The sequence below is a fragment of the Sander lucioperca genome, chromosome 13 (genome assembly GCF_008315115.2).
Source record: "Sander lucioperca isolate FBNREF2018 chromosome 13, SLUC_FBN_1.2, whole genome shotgun sequence".
In the NCBI taxonomy this organism is placed as follows: Eukaryota; Metazoa; Chordata; class Actinopteri; order Perciformes; family Percidae; genus Sander; species Sander lucioperca.
This window is the reverse complement of record NC_050185.1, coordinates 8,207,115-8,225,178: the sequence shown is the minus strand read 5'-3', so window position 1 is coordinate 8,225,178 and position 18,064 is coordinate 8,207,115. Positions and strand designations below refer to the sequence as shown.

Genomic DNA, 18,064 nt, shown 5'->3' with positions numbered 1-18,064 from the left:
GTAACGTCCAACCTCACCATCGACCACCACAGCAGTGGAATCTCTCAGTCTGCTCCATCTTTCTTTCTTTCTTTCAGACAAAAAATAACAATAAAGTCTAAAAACACAATAAGTGCGTAGCAACACACCAAAAGGAAAACAATATCTACAAAGTGTTACAAACAATTTGTTCAATCCGCCCGAAAAGGAGCGGAACGAAGCCGAAGCTTGTTATTTTTCCCACCCCTCATTCCTGTATATATTATATATTTTGTAGAAGTATGTATCATATATTTTATATTATATATTCATAGCAAGATAACAAATAGACATAAAATATATATCATTTTAAACACCTACCAAACATTTTTTTACATTTTCCACCAAGCCACTTGCTCTTCGTCAGGGCCTGTCACGATTTCTCCCACAAACACCATCTCTCACTTCACGGGTACAAAATGTACGAACAGAGCAACAGCATTCAGACCTGTACATTTTCCTCACCAGCAATGTTAATGTAGATCAGGTATCATATACTGTATGTTTGTTGGGTCTTTTCTGATCTCTAGCTTCTCTCAGCTGTCTATAAGAATATATTTCTGTTCAGTTACTCTCCGTGGTGGCTTTTAGGGACTTCAGCAGAAAAGCAAAGTGTGCTAGGGCAATATATCAGGCTAAGCGGGAAGAACAGTTTTTGTTCAGAGAGGAACTTGGACTTGGAATCGGAATTGGAGGTAGTACATTAACAGTACAAGGTCAGTGCACACTGTACACATTTATATTTAATTTATATTACTCTAAACCACCTTCTGTAAACCAACTGTATACTACTGTCTACACTGCAATATATTTCTTATCCTGTCTATGCACCACCTGTCTATACTTTGTATATCGCATTGCACTTTTCTGCTTTTTTTGCACTTCTGGTTGGTTGCAAACTGCATTTTGTCTTTGTACTTGTACTCTGCACAATGACAATAAAGTTGAATCTAATCTAATCCAATCTAATCAAAAGGATCAAACATGGCATCCAGACAGTTACCATCTATATACATAGCAAGCAGCCACTCCCTGAGTATGTGAGTAATAATTAGTTACATTCCGCTCCTGATTAGGATGGATTTTATTGGATGGAGATGTATAGGATTGTTTAATTGATTATTGATGAATCACCATCATCCCATCTCCCCACCCAGCAGCTATAGAAAAAGTCTCCCACATCTTTTGTGGTCAGAAGCAACAACATTGATTCTGTCAGGACGCAGAGTGGGTTTTCGGCTAGTAATACACACAAAAGCCTCCACAAAATCAGCCATTTACAATCAAACAATTATTTTTTTATGGTGGATTAAACCGATCAGTGGATGAGGTGATCATGGCAAGCTGCTCAGCATCAAGTTCCCGTTTGTGTTTTTCTTAAAAATGCTTGTTTCGCTGAGTGATGTATTTGATCTTCATAGCCAGTAATGGTCGGCCCTGACTGAGCAACACTGGAGCATCTTGGGTATTCGCCCACTTGGCTTTATTTATATTTATATTAATTTTCTGTCTGCGCCGCCCATTTGTCTCTCTTTCAAAAAACATTTACATTTCCTCTTTTACTACTTATAAATGTGATGTAGCCTCACTTTAGTAGTATCTTTATGCCAGTTCAGTGAAGTTATTACTTACATTGTTTATACAATAACAGTAAAATAATAATGTGATAATGCAACATTGACGCAAATATATTTAGTCATATAGTTGTGTGTAATGTTTGAGGAGAACATCTATTGTCATTTCTGTGGTCATCTGTTTAGTACAGTAGTGCAGTGGCAAAGATATGAAAAACCTTAGCAACACACATTTTTGTTATTAGCCATTAGCTAATCTTAGCATGTTAACACGCTAAACCAAGATGGTGAACGTGGTTTGCAGTGTGCCTCCATCTTTGCATCGGCATGTTAGCATTATTATTGTGAGCATGTAAGCATGCTTATAGTAGCATTTAGCTCACAGCGCCGCTGTGCCAAAGTACAGAACTCATCGAGTATTCTTTGAGTATTTGACAGTAAAGTAAGGGAGGATGCAGTGAAAAAGTGTTAAAAGAGAACATAAATCCCTGCAGTTATTCAAACTATATACTAGTGTATGATTAGTGTGTACTGATTTGTAGTGATGTAATCAATTAATTAACAGTCTCGCTATTAAACTTTGAAAGCATGAATGTCTTGTCAATGCTGGTACTTATGATGTCTGAGAGTTTGCTTCAGTCTCCTGGATCTGCATTAGAAACCCCTATCACCATGTTTATATACAGCACGCACGCACGCACGCATGCACGCACGCACGCACGCACACACACACACACACACACACACACACACACACACACACACACACACACACACACACATACAGATACAGAAAGAGAGGCGCAGCAGTTCTGTCGAGCAGAGTGTGAAAGATGGAATATAGAGAGCAGGGTGAATGGTGACTGAGCTGGCTTCCCCCTGCAGAGTCTGCAGAGTCTGCAATGTAAAACCAACCAATGTATATGTCACCATTATGTGTACCTTTTAATTTATAGTGAATGAGTGCTGTATGACTGCTGGCTGTCTCTATGTTAGTCCTATGTCACCTGCCTAGGGACTGCAGATGAAAAGTAGTTATTTTTTTACTAATTCTGGCATATTTACATGGTGTTTTTTATACAACAATGTTCATAAATATGCACAAATAAACCAATAAAATAAAAAATAAAAAAAATAATTACATCTCAATTTATCTCACACATTGATCCTGTAAAAAATATTGATACTACAGCCACTACTGCACTACTACTACTACTACTAGAATGTGAACAATTTTAATTACAGAGTGAAGCAAATGAAGGTGCATTATGTCATTATATTGTTACATCGTTACCTACTGTATAAAAAAACAACTAACTGGAGTCTGAAAAAACTGAAAAAAAACAAAACATGGCTCCAGCTTCATCATCATATCCGCCTTCCTCTTTGCTTCCCTCTCTCACTCTCTATATAAAATCTGTTTGACTGAGTATCTGTTTCTGGCTTGTGTGCTCAGCAACAGCCTCTCTCCTCTCCCACACTCACACACACACACACACACACACACTCATGCTCATACACACCTCTCTGTATGCAGCAGTCTGAACTCCTGAAACACTATGCATGGGGCGACTGGTACTCTGGATTCTTATGATTCTTCATTTTGAGGTAAGCGCACACAGGCTGGACTGTCAGTACCCTACATTTACATTTTACGGACCTGGATGGACCCTAAGTGGTAATAAAACGGGATCACTACAGCTATGGCTTGGTTGCAGCAGCAGCAGCAGCTACTTAATGCAAGACCTATTACAATTTCCTTTTGTCTAGTGGTGTATAATCTGTCTGGCTTTCTGTGTTGCAGTCTGAGGTGGGTATGCAGCAGATAAATTGCTGTTGATAGATGTTCGATGAGCAGTTTGCACATTCAGATGTTCTTTTTAACTGTGTAGTTCTGTGTAGTAATATGCTTCAATAATGTATTAAGTGTAAAACTAAAAAAGTGGATTATTGTGTTCTTATTATTATAAGAACACAATATTAAGTTGTGCTTATTATTGTAATTCATGAACTACTAGTATATTGTTAGTCACGTGAACAATCACACATGTATTGTTGTATTTGTCTCCTTTTTTAATACAAATGCATGGAATGTATATACAGTGAATGAATCTTACTAATACAGGTATGAGTTTTACATACACTGCTACCTTCTGGCTGTGTGATGTGTTTAATTTAGTGAGTGGACAACCTCCTTGTATATTCCCAGCAGCTGTAAAACTGTTTGGAGAGAAGTGTATATTTTGCTGTCACTGTGTGACAGTTTATTGCTCTAATTTTGGATGAAGATCAACAGATCTGCTGACTAAGGAACTGCAGTCTACGAATTAAGAAGACAGGAGCTTGTTAATAAGCTTGCAGTCCACCGATGCAGAGTGAACTGGAAGTGGCAGGCCCACTGGTCCAAATGATAAAAAAAATCTTTCCCTCTTAAATCATTTTCAAAGTTTCCGTGACAAAGGGAGTGTCGGACACATCTATCAGTTTTCTCAACTCCATCGTTTTAACAAGGTAAAGATGCATCAGAGTGCAGAGGCTCCGGTTTTAGTTGTAAATGCCTTCTTGGTTTGAGCCGACAATGACCAACATCATCACACCGAATCAGGTACAAAGATCTCTGACATCCCTATCTGCTGTATGTGGAGGTACCTGCGCTTTGCCATATTTCTTCTGCACCTGCTGATCTGCATCACCTAAAGGAAATAAATCTTCATCTACAATGGGGCATCTTTTTCATCCAGAGCGAAAAATCAAATGTTTACATAGGTGTGGGTGGAATAACAAAGCTGAACCGTCTCTCATCACAAACTAAAAGGCTTACATGGTGCATATGAGGATGAGAAAAAAGAACAGTTGGCTTCCATTCCAAAACATGAGCAACTTGTGTGTGTGTGTGTGTGTGTGTGTGTGTGTGTGTGTGTGTGTGCCTTGCTGAGAGCTTCACCTTGTTGTTGCCTGTCATTGAGCATCATCCTCACTACTGACAGCTTTTGTGTTTTTAAGAAAGTGAACCTATTGTTGTTCTTCTCTTATTTAAAATCATTGATGTCAAGGCTGTTAGTGCTGAATTGCATGTTAAAAAAACGTGTCTCTGCTTCTGCCTAGTGTCCCCTCCTTCAGAGTGTGAGGTGGACGGAATCCCCAGTAGTTACGGATCCAGGGACGCTATCCTCAGGCCTGGCTCGAAGAGGGACTGGAAGAGACGAAGGCGTGGCCAACTAGAGCGGATTGACAGGTAAGCTCAACTGGTATGGGTGCATTTGTCTGTGTATTCATGACGTGGATCATTTATGTTTTAAAGCCACTCGTGCAGTCACATCTGTTCGAAGTGACGAAGTCGAAGATGGCTGGCATTTTATTGGGAATGTTGCATTTACTGTGTGTCAGCAGTTCCATTTAATGCCTCATGTGCAGCTAATAGGCTGGCTGCTGCAGGCCTGTATACAGTGGTGCTCATAAGTTTATGAACCCATGCTAAAGTTGATTAAAAAGAGGAATAAAACAATCATCTTTTGGAAATTGATCTTAATGCCTTAATTAGAAAAAAATTGGAAAAATCCAACCTTAAAGGACACAAATTTTCTTTGTGAATGAATAATGTATCGTACATAAATAAATGTTCTTCCTTAAAATACAGGGGGCCTAAGTATACACACCCCTATGTTAAATTCCCATAGAGCCAGGCAGATTTTTATTTTTAAAGGCCAGTTATTTCATGGATCCAGGATACTATGCATCCTGATAAAGTTCCCTTGGCCTTTGGAATTAAAATAGCCCCACATCATCACATACCCTTCACCATACCTAGAGATTGGCATGGTCTTATTTCAGTTAGCCTAATAGCTGGTTTGATTTGCATTGAGAGATGATTTTATGGAAAGTACCCCATGCCAATCTCTAGGTATGGTGAAGGGTATGTGATGATGTGGGGCTATTTTAATTACAAAGGCCAAGGGAACTTTATCAGGATGCATAGTATCCTGGATCCATGAAATAACTGGCCTTTAAAAATGAAAATCTGCCTGGCTCTATGGGAATTTAACATAGGGGTGTGTATACTTATGCCCCTGTATTTTGAGGATGCACATTTATTTATTTACGATGGATTTTTAATTAAGGCATTAAGCTCAATTTCCAAAAGATGATTTTTTTATTCCTCTTTTTAGTCAACTTTAGCATCCGGGTTCATAAACTTATGAGCACCACTGTATATACCGCTGGGGTTGCTGTCAGGCACTGTGGTCAGTATGAAACCCTTGTGTTTGTGTGGTTGCTGATGTTTCAGCTGCAGCAGCTGGGATCCAGGCCACACCAGCGGCGAGGCTGGCAAAGGGAAACAGCAGCCTGCGTACGAACTGAGTGGAGGTGTAGCCATGCGCTGCTCCACCCTACTCGGCATCCTCACGGGGGTGCTTCTCTACTTGGTGCTGGGAGCTGTGGTGTTCCGTGCCTTGGAGATTCCACGCGAGGAGGGCAAGTACATGCAGCTGCAGGACACGCGCCGGGACTTCCTGTTGAACTTCACCTGCATGGGCCCAGACGACCTGCAGACCCTTATAAAGGTACAGCAGGTCTTCTCATGACAAGAGCCTCTTGTTATCTGCTTTTTAGTTTGGAATGTATTCCAAGTGTTTAACAGATAAACAAGCACCTCAACAGTGCAGTCTGCTAAGCTACTCTTCCCTTCTGTTCTTACAATTTCCAGTGGGCGGGGCATCAGGGTCGGTAGAAGAGCCTCTTCCTCTTGTGTTCTCAGTCTATAAATGGGTTTGAGCATATTAGTGACACACCACAGCCACTTTTGTGTCAATTTTGTGCTACCTAAAACAGTGGTTCCCAACTTTTTGGGCTCGTGACCCCTTCAAATTAAGAAATATCTGTGTACGTGTGTTGTGAACAGTTATACCAAAAAAGGGATTTTCCTTCACTGGTCATGTCATTTGAAGGATTTTTACAGGCCTGAAGACGTAAACGCATTTCACAAAAACATTTTCAGATTTATTTCCTTTCCTTGTCTTATCACTTCATCTTGTGACCCCATAGATTTTTACGTGGGAGCCTTTTGGGGGCTGTGACCCCCAGGTTGGTATGTATTATAAAGACTATTTGTGGACGACTTTAATGCTGCAGCATGTCCTTCCTTTCACTGTCATGCCAATTTCAGCTGTTTGATTTATAAACGACTTTGCAAGCTAAAAACATAATAATCAACTTTTTAGTTAGACGTTTTGTGCTAAAAACAAAAAAAAGAAAGAAACTATTTGAAATTAATAATTTTATGGTTATGGATTATTATAGTGAGGTGAAATTTTGTGTCGTTTTCTGTCCGATACACAGCAGGGTCTGAAGCTTAGAGACTGACCACATCTTGTAGCTAAAACTACACTTTACCCTGACTGCTTCACAGTTTATATTCATTGGGAACTTGACAACGCAACTTATGATATCGATCAGTTGTGTGTGTCCTCAGGGTGACCCTTCAGATTTAGTGTTTGGAGCTGGTCAGTGAAGCTGTCTGTGACCCTGTAGGCCAGATAACAGGTGTGGTCAGAGCAGCTACGTAAGGATGGGTCAGCTACAGTGTGTGTGTGTGTGTGTGTGTGTGTGTGTGTGTGTGTGTGTGTGTGTGTGTGTGTGTGTGTGTGTATGTGTGTGTGTGTGTGTGTGTGTGTGTGTGTGTGTGTGTGTGTGTGTGTGTGTGTGAAAGCTGACAGTTGGCAACCGTGCTGTGATCCTGAGATGTTTGTCCTTGCTCCAGAATGAAAGTTGTAAATTACTGTTTTAGCCTGCAAAGTGATCTATAGATGCCATATGGCTGACATTGGAAAAAAAAAAGGTTAAAGTGACTGAAGGACATAACAGAAGTAAACAGGGTGGTCCTTTATTCAAGCAGGCCATATTTTGTTTTTAATTATTTAATGGAAGATGATAAGAGATCTGTCGCACTTCTTTAGTGCATCCTGTTTACTGATTAAATGAAAAGACTGAAAGGATAATGAGGATATATCAGAGTTTATAATATTAGTAACGAATGGATGAATAATATGGAACCCCAATATGTTCAATATTAAATGAATAAAAAAGTTTAAAATATACAACAATTTGTTAACAATGAGAGAAATTGTTAAAACTCAACTCATTATTTTGATTACATCTATTTTCATAGTAATCCAATTTTATAGGAGTTCATTTTTATTTCATTATAGACAATGCTTTTTCAAAATGCCTGTTTCCCAGTGCCACTTTAATTTTGATGTTGAGTTTTATCCATAATGAAACATTATTTCATAATGTCCCATTTCCTGATGGTGTCGTCATCTGTCATCGCCCCTTTACCTTTCAATAAATGTCAAATGGGTATTAAACAACCCAAGGATAAAAGCAACAAGAGTGAATGCTTAGAGAACTCTTGAAAGGACATTGTCTACAAACTCATAAATGTTAAAGAAAATAAAGGTTAACAAGCATCTGGGGGCTTTCTAAAAGAACAAGTTTCTAGGTTTCCAAATTATTATAGTAGGCTACTTGAAATATATCTATATAATAAGCACCCAATGATTTGATTGTGCTGTCAGAAAACAAACATTCATGAGTGAACCAGGCAGCTGTTAAGTAGTTCTTCAGATGTTTTTCTGCTCAAGATGCGGCGTTGTGGGTCAGGTTTCACTAGTCTCACATTTCCAGACCTTCCTCCACAGCGCTGTGGAGGAGGGTCTGGCTAGTCCACACAGCAATCCGGGATTGTAAAAAAAATGTGCTCTGGTTTATTGGCATGTCTTTAAACCAATCACAAACATCGCTTGCAAAATAGCCTCGGGAAGGAACTTGTTTTAGTGGAACGTGTGTACGTTCAAAGGTTGTTTTAGTCACGCTAGAGAAAACTCAGATTGGACAGATAGTCTAGCTAGCTGTCTGGGTTTACCCTGCAGAGATCTGAGGAGCAGTTAACCATAGTCCTCATAAATCCACCGGAGATTAAAATTCCAACACAAAGAAAGCGGAAGTTAACGGACATCTGGGCCGAAAAGACGGACATACGGCGGAATTTCCAGCGGCAACGGAGCAATCCCGGAAGTGGAACGTCCAGGATATAGATTAAATTTCACTGAACCAATGTCAGCTGATGTTTCAAGGTCCTCAATAGAAAAGTTCCTTCCTACTACAATCTGTTCTCAACTGAGTAATATGAGATGTCAAAAAAACCACAAGATACCATGATTGATCATGTGTATTGAAACACATAAATCTATGCTGACATGGGATTATGTATCTGCACAGTCAGGCATGTCAGTATATGGCGATGCAAAGCTCTACAATCGTAGTCCCTGTGCTGTCGCATAACATAGCACTGAAATGTGGCTAAATAGGCTGACAGGCTAGGATGGGAGACAGTATTGTTTTTCTGGCACCTAATAGTTCAGACAAATTCCCTGCTGTAGTGAACAGTCTACACAGAGGCTGCTGTGCACATGGTTAACCTCATAATGTAACCTTAGACCCTGAATTTAATTTAACATGAGCCAGTTGAGGAGTAGAAAAAGCTTTCATTTCCACATTTCAAATTGTTCAAGCCACAAAACCAAAGCCCAATTATTAATTTTTTTTACCGCTGACTTCCCAGAGGGAAGCCACCTGACAAGGTCTGGTTATAAACACCGCACTGCCTCTTGGAGATTATTTTGGGCCTAACAAACTTCCTTGCTTGATATGACTCAGTCAGGTTTAGTGAAGTACAGCTAATTTCATAACCCAAAATGTGCTGTGTTAGCTTGGCAAACTATTGGCCGTGCTTACACTAATTAGGAGCTTCAGCGATTAAAAATGAACGCACAGCTAAAATCGCAAAACAATAGAAATCAATCAATTTCCAAATGAGTTGGGATAGATAGTAGTGGCGTCAGTCCAACAGAGAGGATCAACCAGATTCAGCCTTGTCTTTGTCATCATAAACGTCTTATTAGAAGTAATTATGTCTGCAGAGACCACGTTCAATCGCAACTTCATCATACTCAGCTTTAAATTCAGAGTTAACAAATGTCTCAACAAAATTGATAATTCGATCAGGAATTAGATTATCTGTGCTGGCAGTGGTTCGATCCACTCGGGGCAGAACGGATCCGTCACAATTATACATCACCAGTCACTTCTTTGCCACTGACTGCCTGCTGCTGATGCCATGACAATGCATTTTCTACAGCATTACCAACATTACTGGGTTAGTTAATTGGATAATGATAAACAAAAGCTCATGCTTATGTGTGTGCCTTTGAAACGTTCAACAAATGAATCATGTGTACAATTTGAATTTAATGATAGGCTAGTTGATTAGTTTGTATGGTTATGCTAACCCCTCTTTTTTAATATCCAATTAAATATCAATTGCTGAACTTTTTTTTTTTTCGTGAACTAACCACTAAACTCTTCTCTTCTCCACTGTCCCTTCCCAGGAAGTAGTGGAGGCTGTCGGTGCAGGTGTGGATCCCAGCAACAACATCACCTTTACCAGCCAATGGGATTTGGCCAGTGCCTTTTTTTTCTCAGGGACTATCATCACAACCATCGGTAGGTGTCCAATAGGAGCATAAGACGACTGATTAAATACTTGTGACTGGAATCTGTTTAAATTCTGAACTTTACATTTTGTGTCTTCAAATCGGCTGCTCTTCTTCTGACCCCACATGTTCAGGTTTTGGAAACATCTCCCCCAAGACAGAAGGAGGGCAGCTGTTCTGCATTTTCTACGCTCTTGTGGGAATCCCGATGTTTGGTATCTTGCTCGCTGGAGTCGGAGACCATCTGGGTACTGGGCTGAGGAAAGCTGTTGCTAAAATAGAGACTCTCTTCCGGGTCAGACCCTCAACAGAGCTTTTAATGTCTTTCTTTGTGTGCATTGTACATGTACTTCCCTTTTATTTGTCTCATCCCACCATGTTGTTTCACCTTGCCGACAGAAATGGCGAGTTAGTCCAACCATTGTGCGTGTGATCTCAGCCGTCCTGTCCATCCTGCTGGGTTGCCTGCTCTTTGTTGCGGTGCCTATCCTGGTTTTCCAGGAGGTGGAGGGGTGGACTCTTCTGGAGTCGGCCTACTTTGTAGTTATCACCTTGACAACAGTGGGGTTTGGAGACTACGTTGCAGGTATACAGCAGTTCATCAACCAGCCACGTGTTTCTTAACATAGCTTGCAGTGGTGTGCAGTGACTCTCATGCAGGCTGAGTCCGGGTTCTAATCTGACCCACGGCCCTCTGCTGCATGTCGTCCCCCTCTCTCTTTCCTGTCTTCAAGCTGTCCTGTCAATTAAAGGCCACAAAAGCCCACAAAAAGAATGTCTAATCAGTGCACCGATACATCCCCATTAAAAAGCCTTTAAAAAGAGGGCTTTTCAACACTCGTCATCGCTGGACATACTTTAATACACAGATAAATACATATTTACTGAGGACATTTCCCTGTTTGTGCAAAGCAGCTGAAGTGAAAACATAATTTCCGTTGCAGTCTAATTTGTTGATATTCAACTTGCGCTTTCTTTTTTTTCATATTTTTGCATTTCCGTTGAATTTATTGATCTGTAGATGAGTATGAGTATGACTTAATTAGCCAGTTGTATTAAGTTCCATTAGCACAGACAATTTTCATTTACCTCATACATTATGCAGGACTCTTTCCTTGTAAGAGATGCATTATTGATTACCTAATCAGCTATACTGTATAGTATCTCCTATGTTAAATGTGTATTTACTTAAAAATGGATGGATGGATGGATGAATATGTTGCCTTTACCCACTGCTATATACTGTGTCTTGGTATCTTTTCAAAGGGGATTCTGGAATTGCGGGGAGTGACCACTGGTATAAGCCTTTGGTTTGGTTCTGGATCTTGTTGGGTCTTGCCTACTTTGCATCTATCCTGACAATGATTGGTAACTGGCTTCGAGTTCTATCTAAGAAGACCAGAGCTGAGGTACCTCTCTACCTCTCCTGTCTGTTTTTATCATGTCTTATCTCTGCCACTTTCTTTCCATCATCTCTGTATTTATCCTCTCCTTTTTAGATGGAGGAGCTTCGAGCCCACGCCACTGACTGGACTCAAAACATCCAAAATATGTCTGTAGATTTTCGCATTGCAGGAAAAATCGATGACCCTTTCAAACGGCGTCGGCGAAAGCGCCGCCACGGCCCTCGCAGCCAAGGCCACAGTGTGTCAGCTAATGGGGCCCCTGAGAGGAAAGAAGAGCAGCGTGAGAGTCAAACAGATTCTGGATCTGACTCTACCTCCTCCTCCTCTAATGAATCAGGATCTGAGTCAGAAACACACTCCCAGGTCACTCAGACGGAGCGAGTGCCTGAAGAAAAAACTGCAGAGTCTGTAAAAGGGGAGACTCTTCCAGATCCCCACTTGTCTCAGCCTCTGGACTACTTTGGGGAGAACCTTGCCTTTATTGATGAGTCTTCAGATGCCCAGAGTGGTAAACTACATTTGGATCCTCTGCTGGATACATCACAATCCAACTGTGCACGTTCTCGTCCGCCCAAAAGGAGACGCCAAAGAAGACCTGTTCCACAGAGGAGCCCCAAAATCAACAGCTCCAACCATGACAAGAAGGAGCCCAATGGAAACCCCAAACCAGTTCCGGGCCTACCAGTGAAGCCTTAAGACTGAAGCTGATTACAGAAACTCCACCGCTAGCACAAGTATCAACTTGAGAGATATGAGATGTGTTCATAGTCTGACAGAAGAGTTCTTAATGTAGCAATTTATGAGTATATGTATGCTTACTTACAAACACTTAAGATGAAAACACGTTGCAGAAGCCTTAGCCACTTGTGATTTGCATCTAATGCTCTTAGCATGCGAGTGTGTATGCCTCAATCAAAGATGATGAAGTGATTTTTATGCCAATGTTCCCATTACTTTCTGAGGTGTTACTGCTCTCTACTGGGCCAAAACAGAAATGCACTACCACTCTCTCAACATGAGGGTTCCCGCCTTTTATTAATCCAAATAGTGCAAGAAACAAGAAAGAGCAATCAAAAAGCATGTGGTCAGTGTGTTACTCATGTTAAACAGAGGTTGCTTCGGTGTAAGATACCCTTGAATCCTGCCAACAATTAAACGGGTACTAATGAGGCTCTTGTACATTTTTGGTATGTAATAACTTTTTTTTAATACTGTGTACAACCATACTATTTGCATTTTGATGGCCAGATGCATTAATCCTACTGTACTGCATATATGTATTAAAGATATTTTTAACGAAAGCAGCACTGTGTCTTACAAGTATGTTTAGCATGTTATTACTAAGTACTTGGTTTCTTAAGAAGCTGTTCCAGCCTATAAGGTTCTCTAGGAAACATGATACTAGCTGTTGAACAAACATCACTTTTATCATCACATGTTGGGTTAGTGCCCTGGGGCGCGAAGAATGGCACATCACACATGAAAACAAGTAGGTCAACATGTCTAACAAAGCTGGGATGGAGCATAATAATGTGCATTAGGGAGAGCTGAATCACTATGGGTGTTTTCCAGAGACCAAACACATATCACACAGCCACTGAAAACCAGGATTGGCTACAATATGTGTCGCAAACTTATTTTAGAAGATCTCACAGTGCCCAGCATACAGTGTCTCTGGGATCATCTATGGACTAGAATATGGTATCAGGTTTAATACCAGATTCAATTACTCATGTCACAAATCAGAAATCGTCAGTCGCACGAAAATGTCCTACACCTCTTGGTGGCAACGTAAGCCTCTTCTAGGATCAAACCAGGGACTCTGACTTTGTCATCATGTGTCCAACAAATCATCAAAATGTCCAATTCACATTTTTATAGATGTAGTGTCTAAACACCACCAATATGTCAAACTAAAAAAAAAACTCAATTTGCAAAAGGTGAAAAGGAAACACTTTCAATTTTAGGGAGCTGTTTGAAAATGCTTTTGGTGTTAATAGCCAAAGGCTGTTATAATAGCTGTTATATTCAGACAAAAGGTAAACACATATTTAAGTGTAACAAGATGAAGAGTCCACAGCAAGGCTTAACCTGATGATGGCACTGGAGGAAAAGTCAGATCACCAAAGACATTAGAATTTGGCACCATACAAGTCTGTAAGAAATCACATTGAACTCTGTTGAAATATTTCAGTCTGGACGACCGACCAACATTTGCATCCTTGTAGCAGCTAAAAACAACACTACTAAGACAAGCAAATAGTCAAGGTTTTAAACTGATTCCAGGCAATAGTAGTTGTTTCTAAATGAAGTTTTGCATTTCTCAGAGTTGTGTCCGGTACAATGAAATACAGGCCTTATTTTGTGCAGAAGGCGAGGATGAAAACATTCATGTGGCTTTAATGCTCACTATAGACCGATTTAGGTTGGTAGAGACAGGCCAGACACGTGCTGCAGGATTTGAATAGCACACATACAGTACTGTTATTGTAGATGTCCTGTATAAATGCCCTTCAAGTTGTCAATATGGCCCTTTTAGCATGTGCTGTCGCTCCTCAGTTGATCCATGTAAGTGATACTCGACTGGACACTCTACCTTGGTGTTTCAATCTGAAAATGGCACCAAGGACAAACATGGTGCAGCAACAGACTGTCTGCAGTTGTTTTGTTGTCTGTATTGTAATTTGAGTTTAAAGCAGCCATATTATGCTCATTTTCAGGTTCATAATTGTATTTTAAGGTTGTACCAGAATAGGTTTACATGGTTTAATTTTCAAAAAACACCATATTTTTGTTGTACTGCACCGCTCTCTCTCACTGCTGCAGATCCTCTTTCAGCTGGTCTCTGTTTTAGCTACAGAGTGAGACCTCTTTTCTTCTTCTTCTTCTGTACTATCTTTGATTGCACTTGCACATGTGCAGTAGCTCAGATGTAGATCATGTCAGCTAGCTAGCTCCATAGACAGTAAAAGAAAGGCTGTTTCTACAACTTCAGTCAGTTACAAGGCAGGATTAGCTGGGAGACTTCTAAATGAGGGCGCACATGTAAGTAGTTCTTTTGTAGATTATGGTGAACTTGTGTGTGTTGTAGCAGTGCTTTGCTATTGAGAACGAGGTAGCATGCTAGCGTTAGCATGCTAGCGTTAGCATGCTAGCATTAGCATTAGCATGCTAACGCTACGAGCTAATGGTTGCGGTTAGCCTGCTCGTTTCGGCTTGTGACGTCACAAGCCGTGCCGATTTTGAACAGCTCACCCAGAGACTGAAGGCAGGACACATTCAGAAACCGTATCTCACTCTAAACAGCATGGATGGATTTTTTTCAAAGTTTGTATGTGTGTGGAAGCACCAGAGACACAACATAATACCCCAAATCCCAGAAAAAGTAATTTTTTTCATAATATGGGCACTTTAAAAAAACGCCTATGTTCCGTAATGTCACAAAATATCTGGTACATAAAAGTTGAAGTTGATACTAAATTATAATCCCACCCCCTCCCTCTCTAAGTAAATGGATGCAGATTTCTCTCTTTTAAAAACAACCAGCAGATGGCATACACTGACACATTTCCCTCCATATGACAGTCCAACCCTAACTTATACAGTATACTTCCATACATCCAAGGTCTTTGACTGAAATTGACTTGCATTTGTTTGTCTGAATGATTTGAAATGAGACAAATTGCACTTAGCCTTTTGTTGGCGAGTAAGCAAAACGTTATGGTGAGTAGGCAAAATGTTTTAAAGGAGCAGAAAGCAAGTGACTGTTCATCGGCCGTCTAGAAATCTGACACTTCACTGCAGGATATGTAAAAAGTCGGGGGGGAAAACGGCAGCCTTCTGGCATTGCGTTCAGGAAGTCAGCAGGCAGTGATGATGTGCTGTGGCAGTGGGTGACCTTTTACTGGAGGACACACACTCAGCTGCTATAACGTCATCAGTACTGCTGCTGCTGCTGCAGAGTCCCTGTGCTGCCACTAGAGGGGGAATAATGGCTAGTGTTTGAAGTGCTGATGTAGTCTACATTACTGACCTGGAATTAAAGGGAAAATTCACCCTGCATTAGAATCCAAATATGTTAATTCTACAGTTTTGCACACTCCAGGTTTGCACAAGTATTTCCTTCAGCTGGAAGACAGAAACACAGACTGCAGACTTGTGTCATTTAGAGACAAATTCTGGAGCTGCTCCATAATGGGGACAATTCACAATTCACAAAGGGACACTGTACACATCTTCAACAAAACGTCTAGGCCTGGCACTCCATTGAGTGTATCCTGATGACATTATCAAGCCATGATGATCTGATCTCCAATTTAGTAAAACAACTGCCCGTATTTACTGACCTAATCATTATAATATAGCACAATGTAATGCCCTGTTTTAGGGTGAATTTTCCCTTTAAACTTAATATAAATGTAGTAAGTAATAGGAATATATACAGTATACATGTAGCAACAGAGACATAAAGCCTTCTGATTGTATAGCTATGGACCAGGGCAAACTGAAACTGAAGACCACCATGCTGTTAGTAAGTATCCTACTCTGTATTCAGTCTACTAGGCTAATATTAATGATTATAAGCTGATCAAGGAGTTTATAATATAGATGGAGGCTGTTCGCTCTCATTGATGCAGTGCCCAATGCTATTTGTGTATCAGGCACAATGGCTCCTTGGTATTTATGTTGCCTATCAGCTGACACCTGTCTGAGGTCAGGACCTGCTGTTGGGAGCACCCTAGGGACCCCAGCTGGTATTCACATTGTGCCTCTACTCCTCCACTCTTCATAGCTTGAACACAATATCCTTGGCGACTACTTGCTGGGTGAGATTCCTTCTATAAGCCCCTAGGGGTTTTCTTAATCTCACCTACACAATCTTTCTTTTCTCTTGTTGTGTTCCTGTTGCCTTGATTTTATTGTGCAAATAAATACTACTACTAAAAGAATCTCAAAACATAAACTACGTTTATGCTTTTTAATTGTTTATTTTCATTCTCTTTTGATTTTAATTTTTCCTTTAGTTATTTAGTTACCTTGCTTTTGTTGTTGTTGCCTTTTATTGTTATTATTATTATTATCATTACTATTATTATTATATTATTATTATTATTATTATTATTATTATTATTAGTAGTAGTAGTAGTAGTAGTAGTAGTAGTATTATTACCACTGGATGGATTACATAAATATGTATATATATATATAGCCTATATAAAAAAAACAATGTTTGAATTGTACTGTACTGTGCTGTAATTGATTGGAAATTAAGTAAATTTGTACTTTTATTGTGTTGCAATAAAAGTATAAAAAAACAACAACATACATACATAACATAAAATGTTTCTGGCAAATCCAATGTTCCGGGTTTTGAGTGAATCTAATGAATATAGCATGATAAGAGGGTGATGCAGACTCTGCAGCAGTATGAGGATGCAGTGTCTGCAGAATTGCAGTGTCTGCAGCACAGACTCAATCACCTTGCTTCAAGGTCGCAATGACACTGCCGTCAGTTTTTCCTCTCATGCACGCGCACCACTTGGAAAAGCCTGTCTCGTGCCCAGAGCCAACTGCAAACATGACCACATCAAAACGCATGTCCACTGTTGTCCTGCACCTCTGTGACAGAGTGTGGCTGTATCGCTTATTGGTTTAAACAGGCTAGACTAACGTGTATTGGGCTATAATTAGAGAGGTAATGCTGCCGGACTCATTGGGGAAATACTCACTTGTCCAAAGTCTACACCGTGGGCTGCTATACTTTTTCGTTTTATCCAACGTCCTGTTTTTTTCTTTTTTTAATATATAATTTCTTTTAATTAGTGGACAAAATTGTCAACTCTTCCGTGACAACTTCCCTCTCCGTGCCTGCCAGCTGTTACCAGGCATGTTGGAGAGCAGGGGGCAGCCTATTTTGAGAAGCAGCAGGCTACCAAGTTTGACAGAAAAATCATTGAATTGTTGATATCGGCTACATTAAACATTAGCATAGGCCTACACAAGAGATATCTAAAAAAAAAAATAGTATTCTCATAGTCTTAGACTAAGACATGTTTGAGAATACTATTTTTTTTATAACGCATCTGTCAAACTGTATGGCAGGCTACTGTTTTTTCTTTCCAAACTACTACCCCTTGATTATTTCACTTCTTATCCCATTGGAGTGCTCTCCTGATCTCCACTTCCTTGGCTCCTTTCCAACCAGGCCTAGTGTAGTGGTGGAGAGAGCCGGGTTAGTGTCACAAGACCGGCAGCATGACTACATTTTCCACAGAGGTGTGCTGCAAGGGACATGTAGGCCTATCCTATTCTTTGATTCTCTCTGCAACAGTCCCCTAAAGCATGTGGCATAATTAAAAAAAAAAGTCTTCATACCAGCCATTCTAATATTAGGCCTACATGTTATGCTATTAGGTTGTTCGTATTTTAGGTTAATATAGCCTACATGGGAGGGAAATGTAGGCTACTAAAAGGCCAATAGAAAACTTAATTTAAACGTATACAATTGTATTTA

At 40.2% G+C, this 18,064-nt stretch overlaps 1 protein-coding gene across 1 annotated transcript; it reads left to right on the top strand.

Moving 5' to 3' along the window:
- The first annotated feature begins 3,039 nt into the window (after positions 1–3,039).
- On the top strand, positions 3,040–12,781 carry LOC116058094 (potassium channel subfamily K member 4). Its single transcript, XM_031310718.2, has 8 exons — positions 3,040–3,200; positions 4,698–4,827; positions 5,878–6,154; positions 10,040–10,154; positions 10,279–10,439; positions 10,544–10,730; positions 11,411–11,553; positions 11,644–12,781. The coding sequence occupies exons 3-8, from the start codon at positions 5,966–5,968 to the stop codon at positions 12,244–12,246; spliced, it is 1,398 nt and encodes a 465-aa protein (XP_031166578.2). The 5' UTR covers positions 3,040–3,200; positions 4,698–4,827; positions 5,878–5,965; the 3' UTR covers positions 12,247–12,781.
- Positions 12,782–18,064: the final 5,283 nt, after the last annotated feature.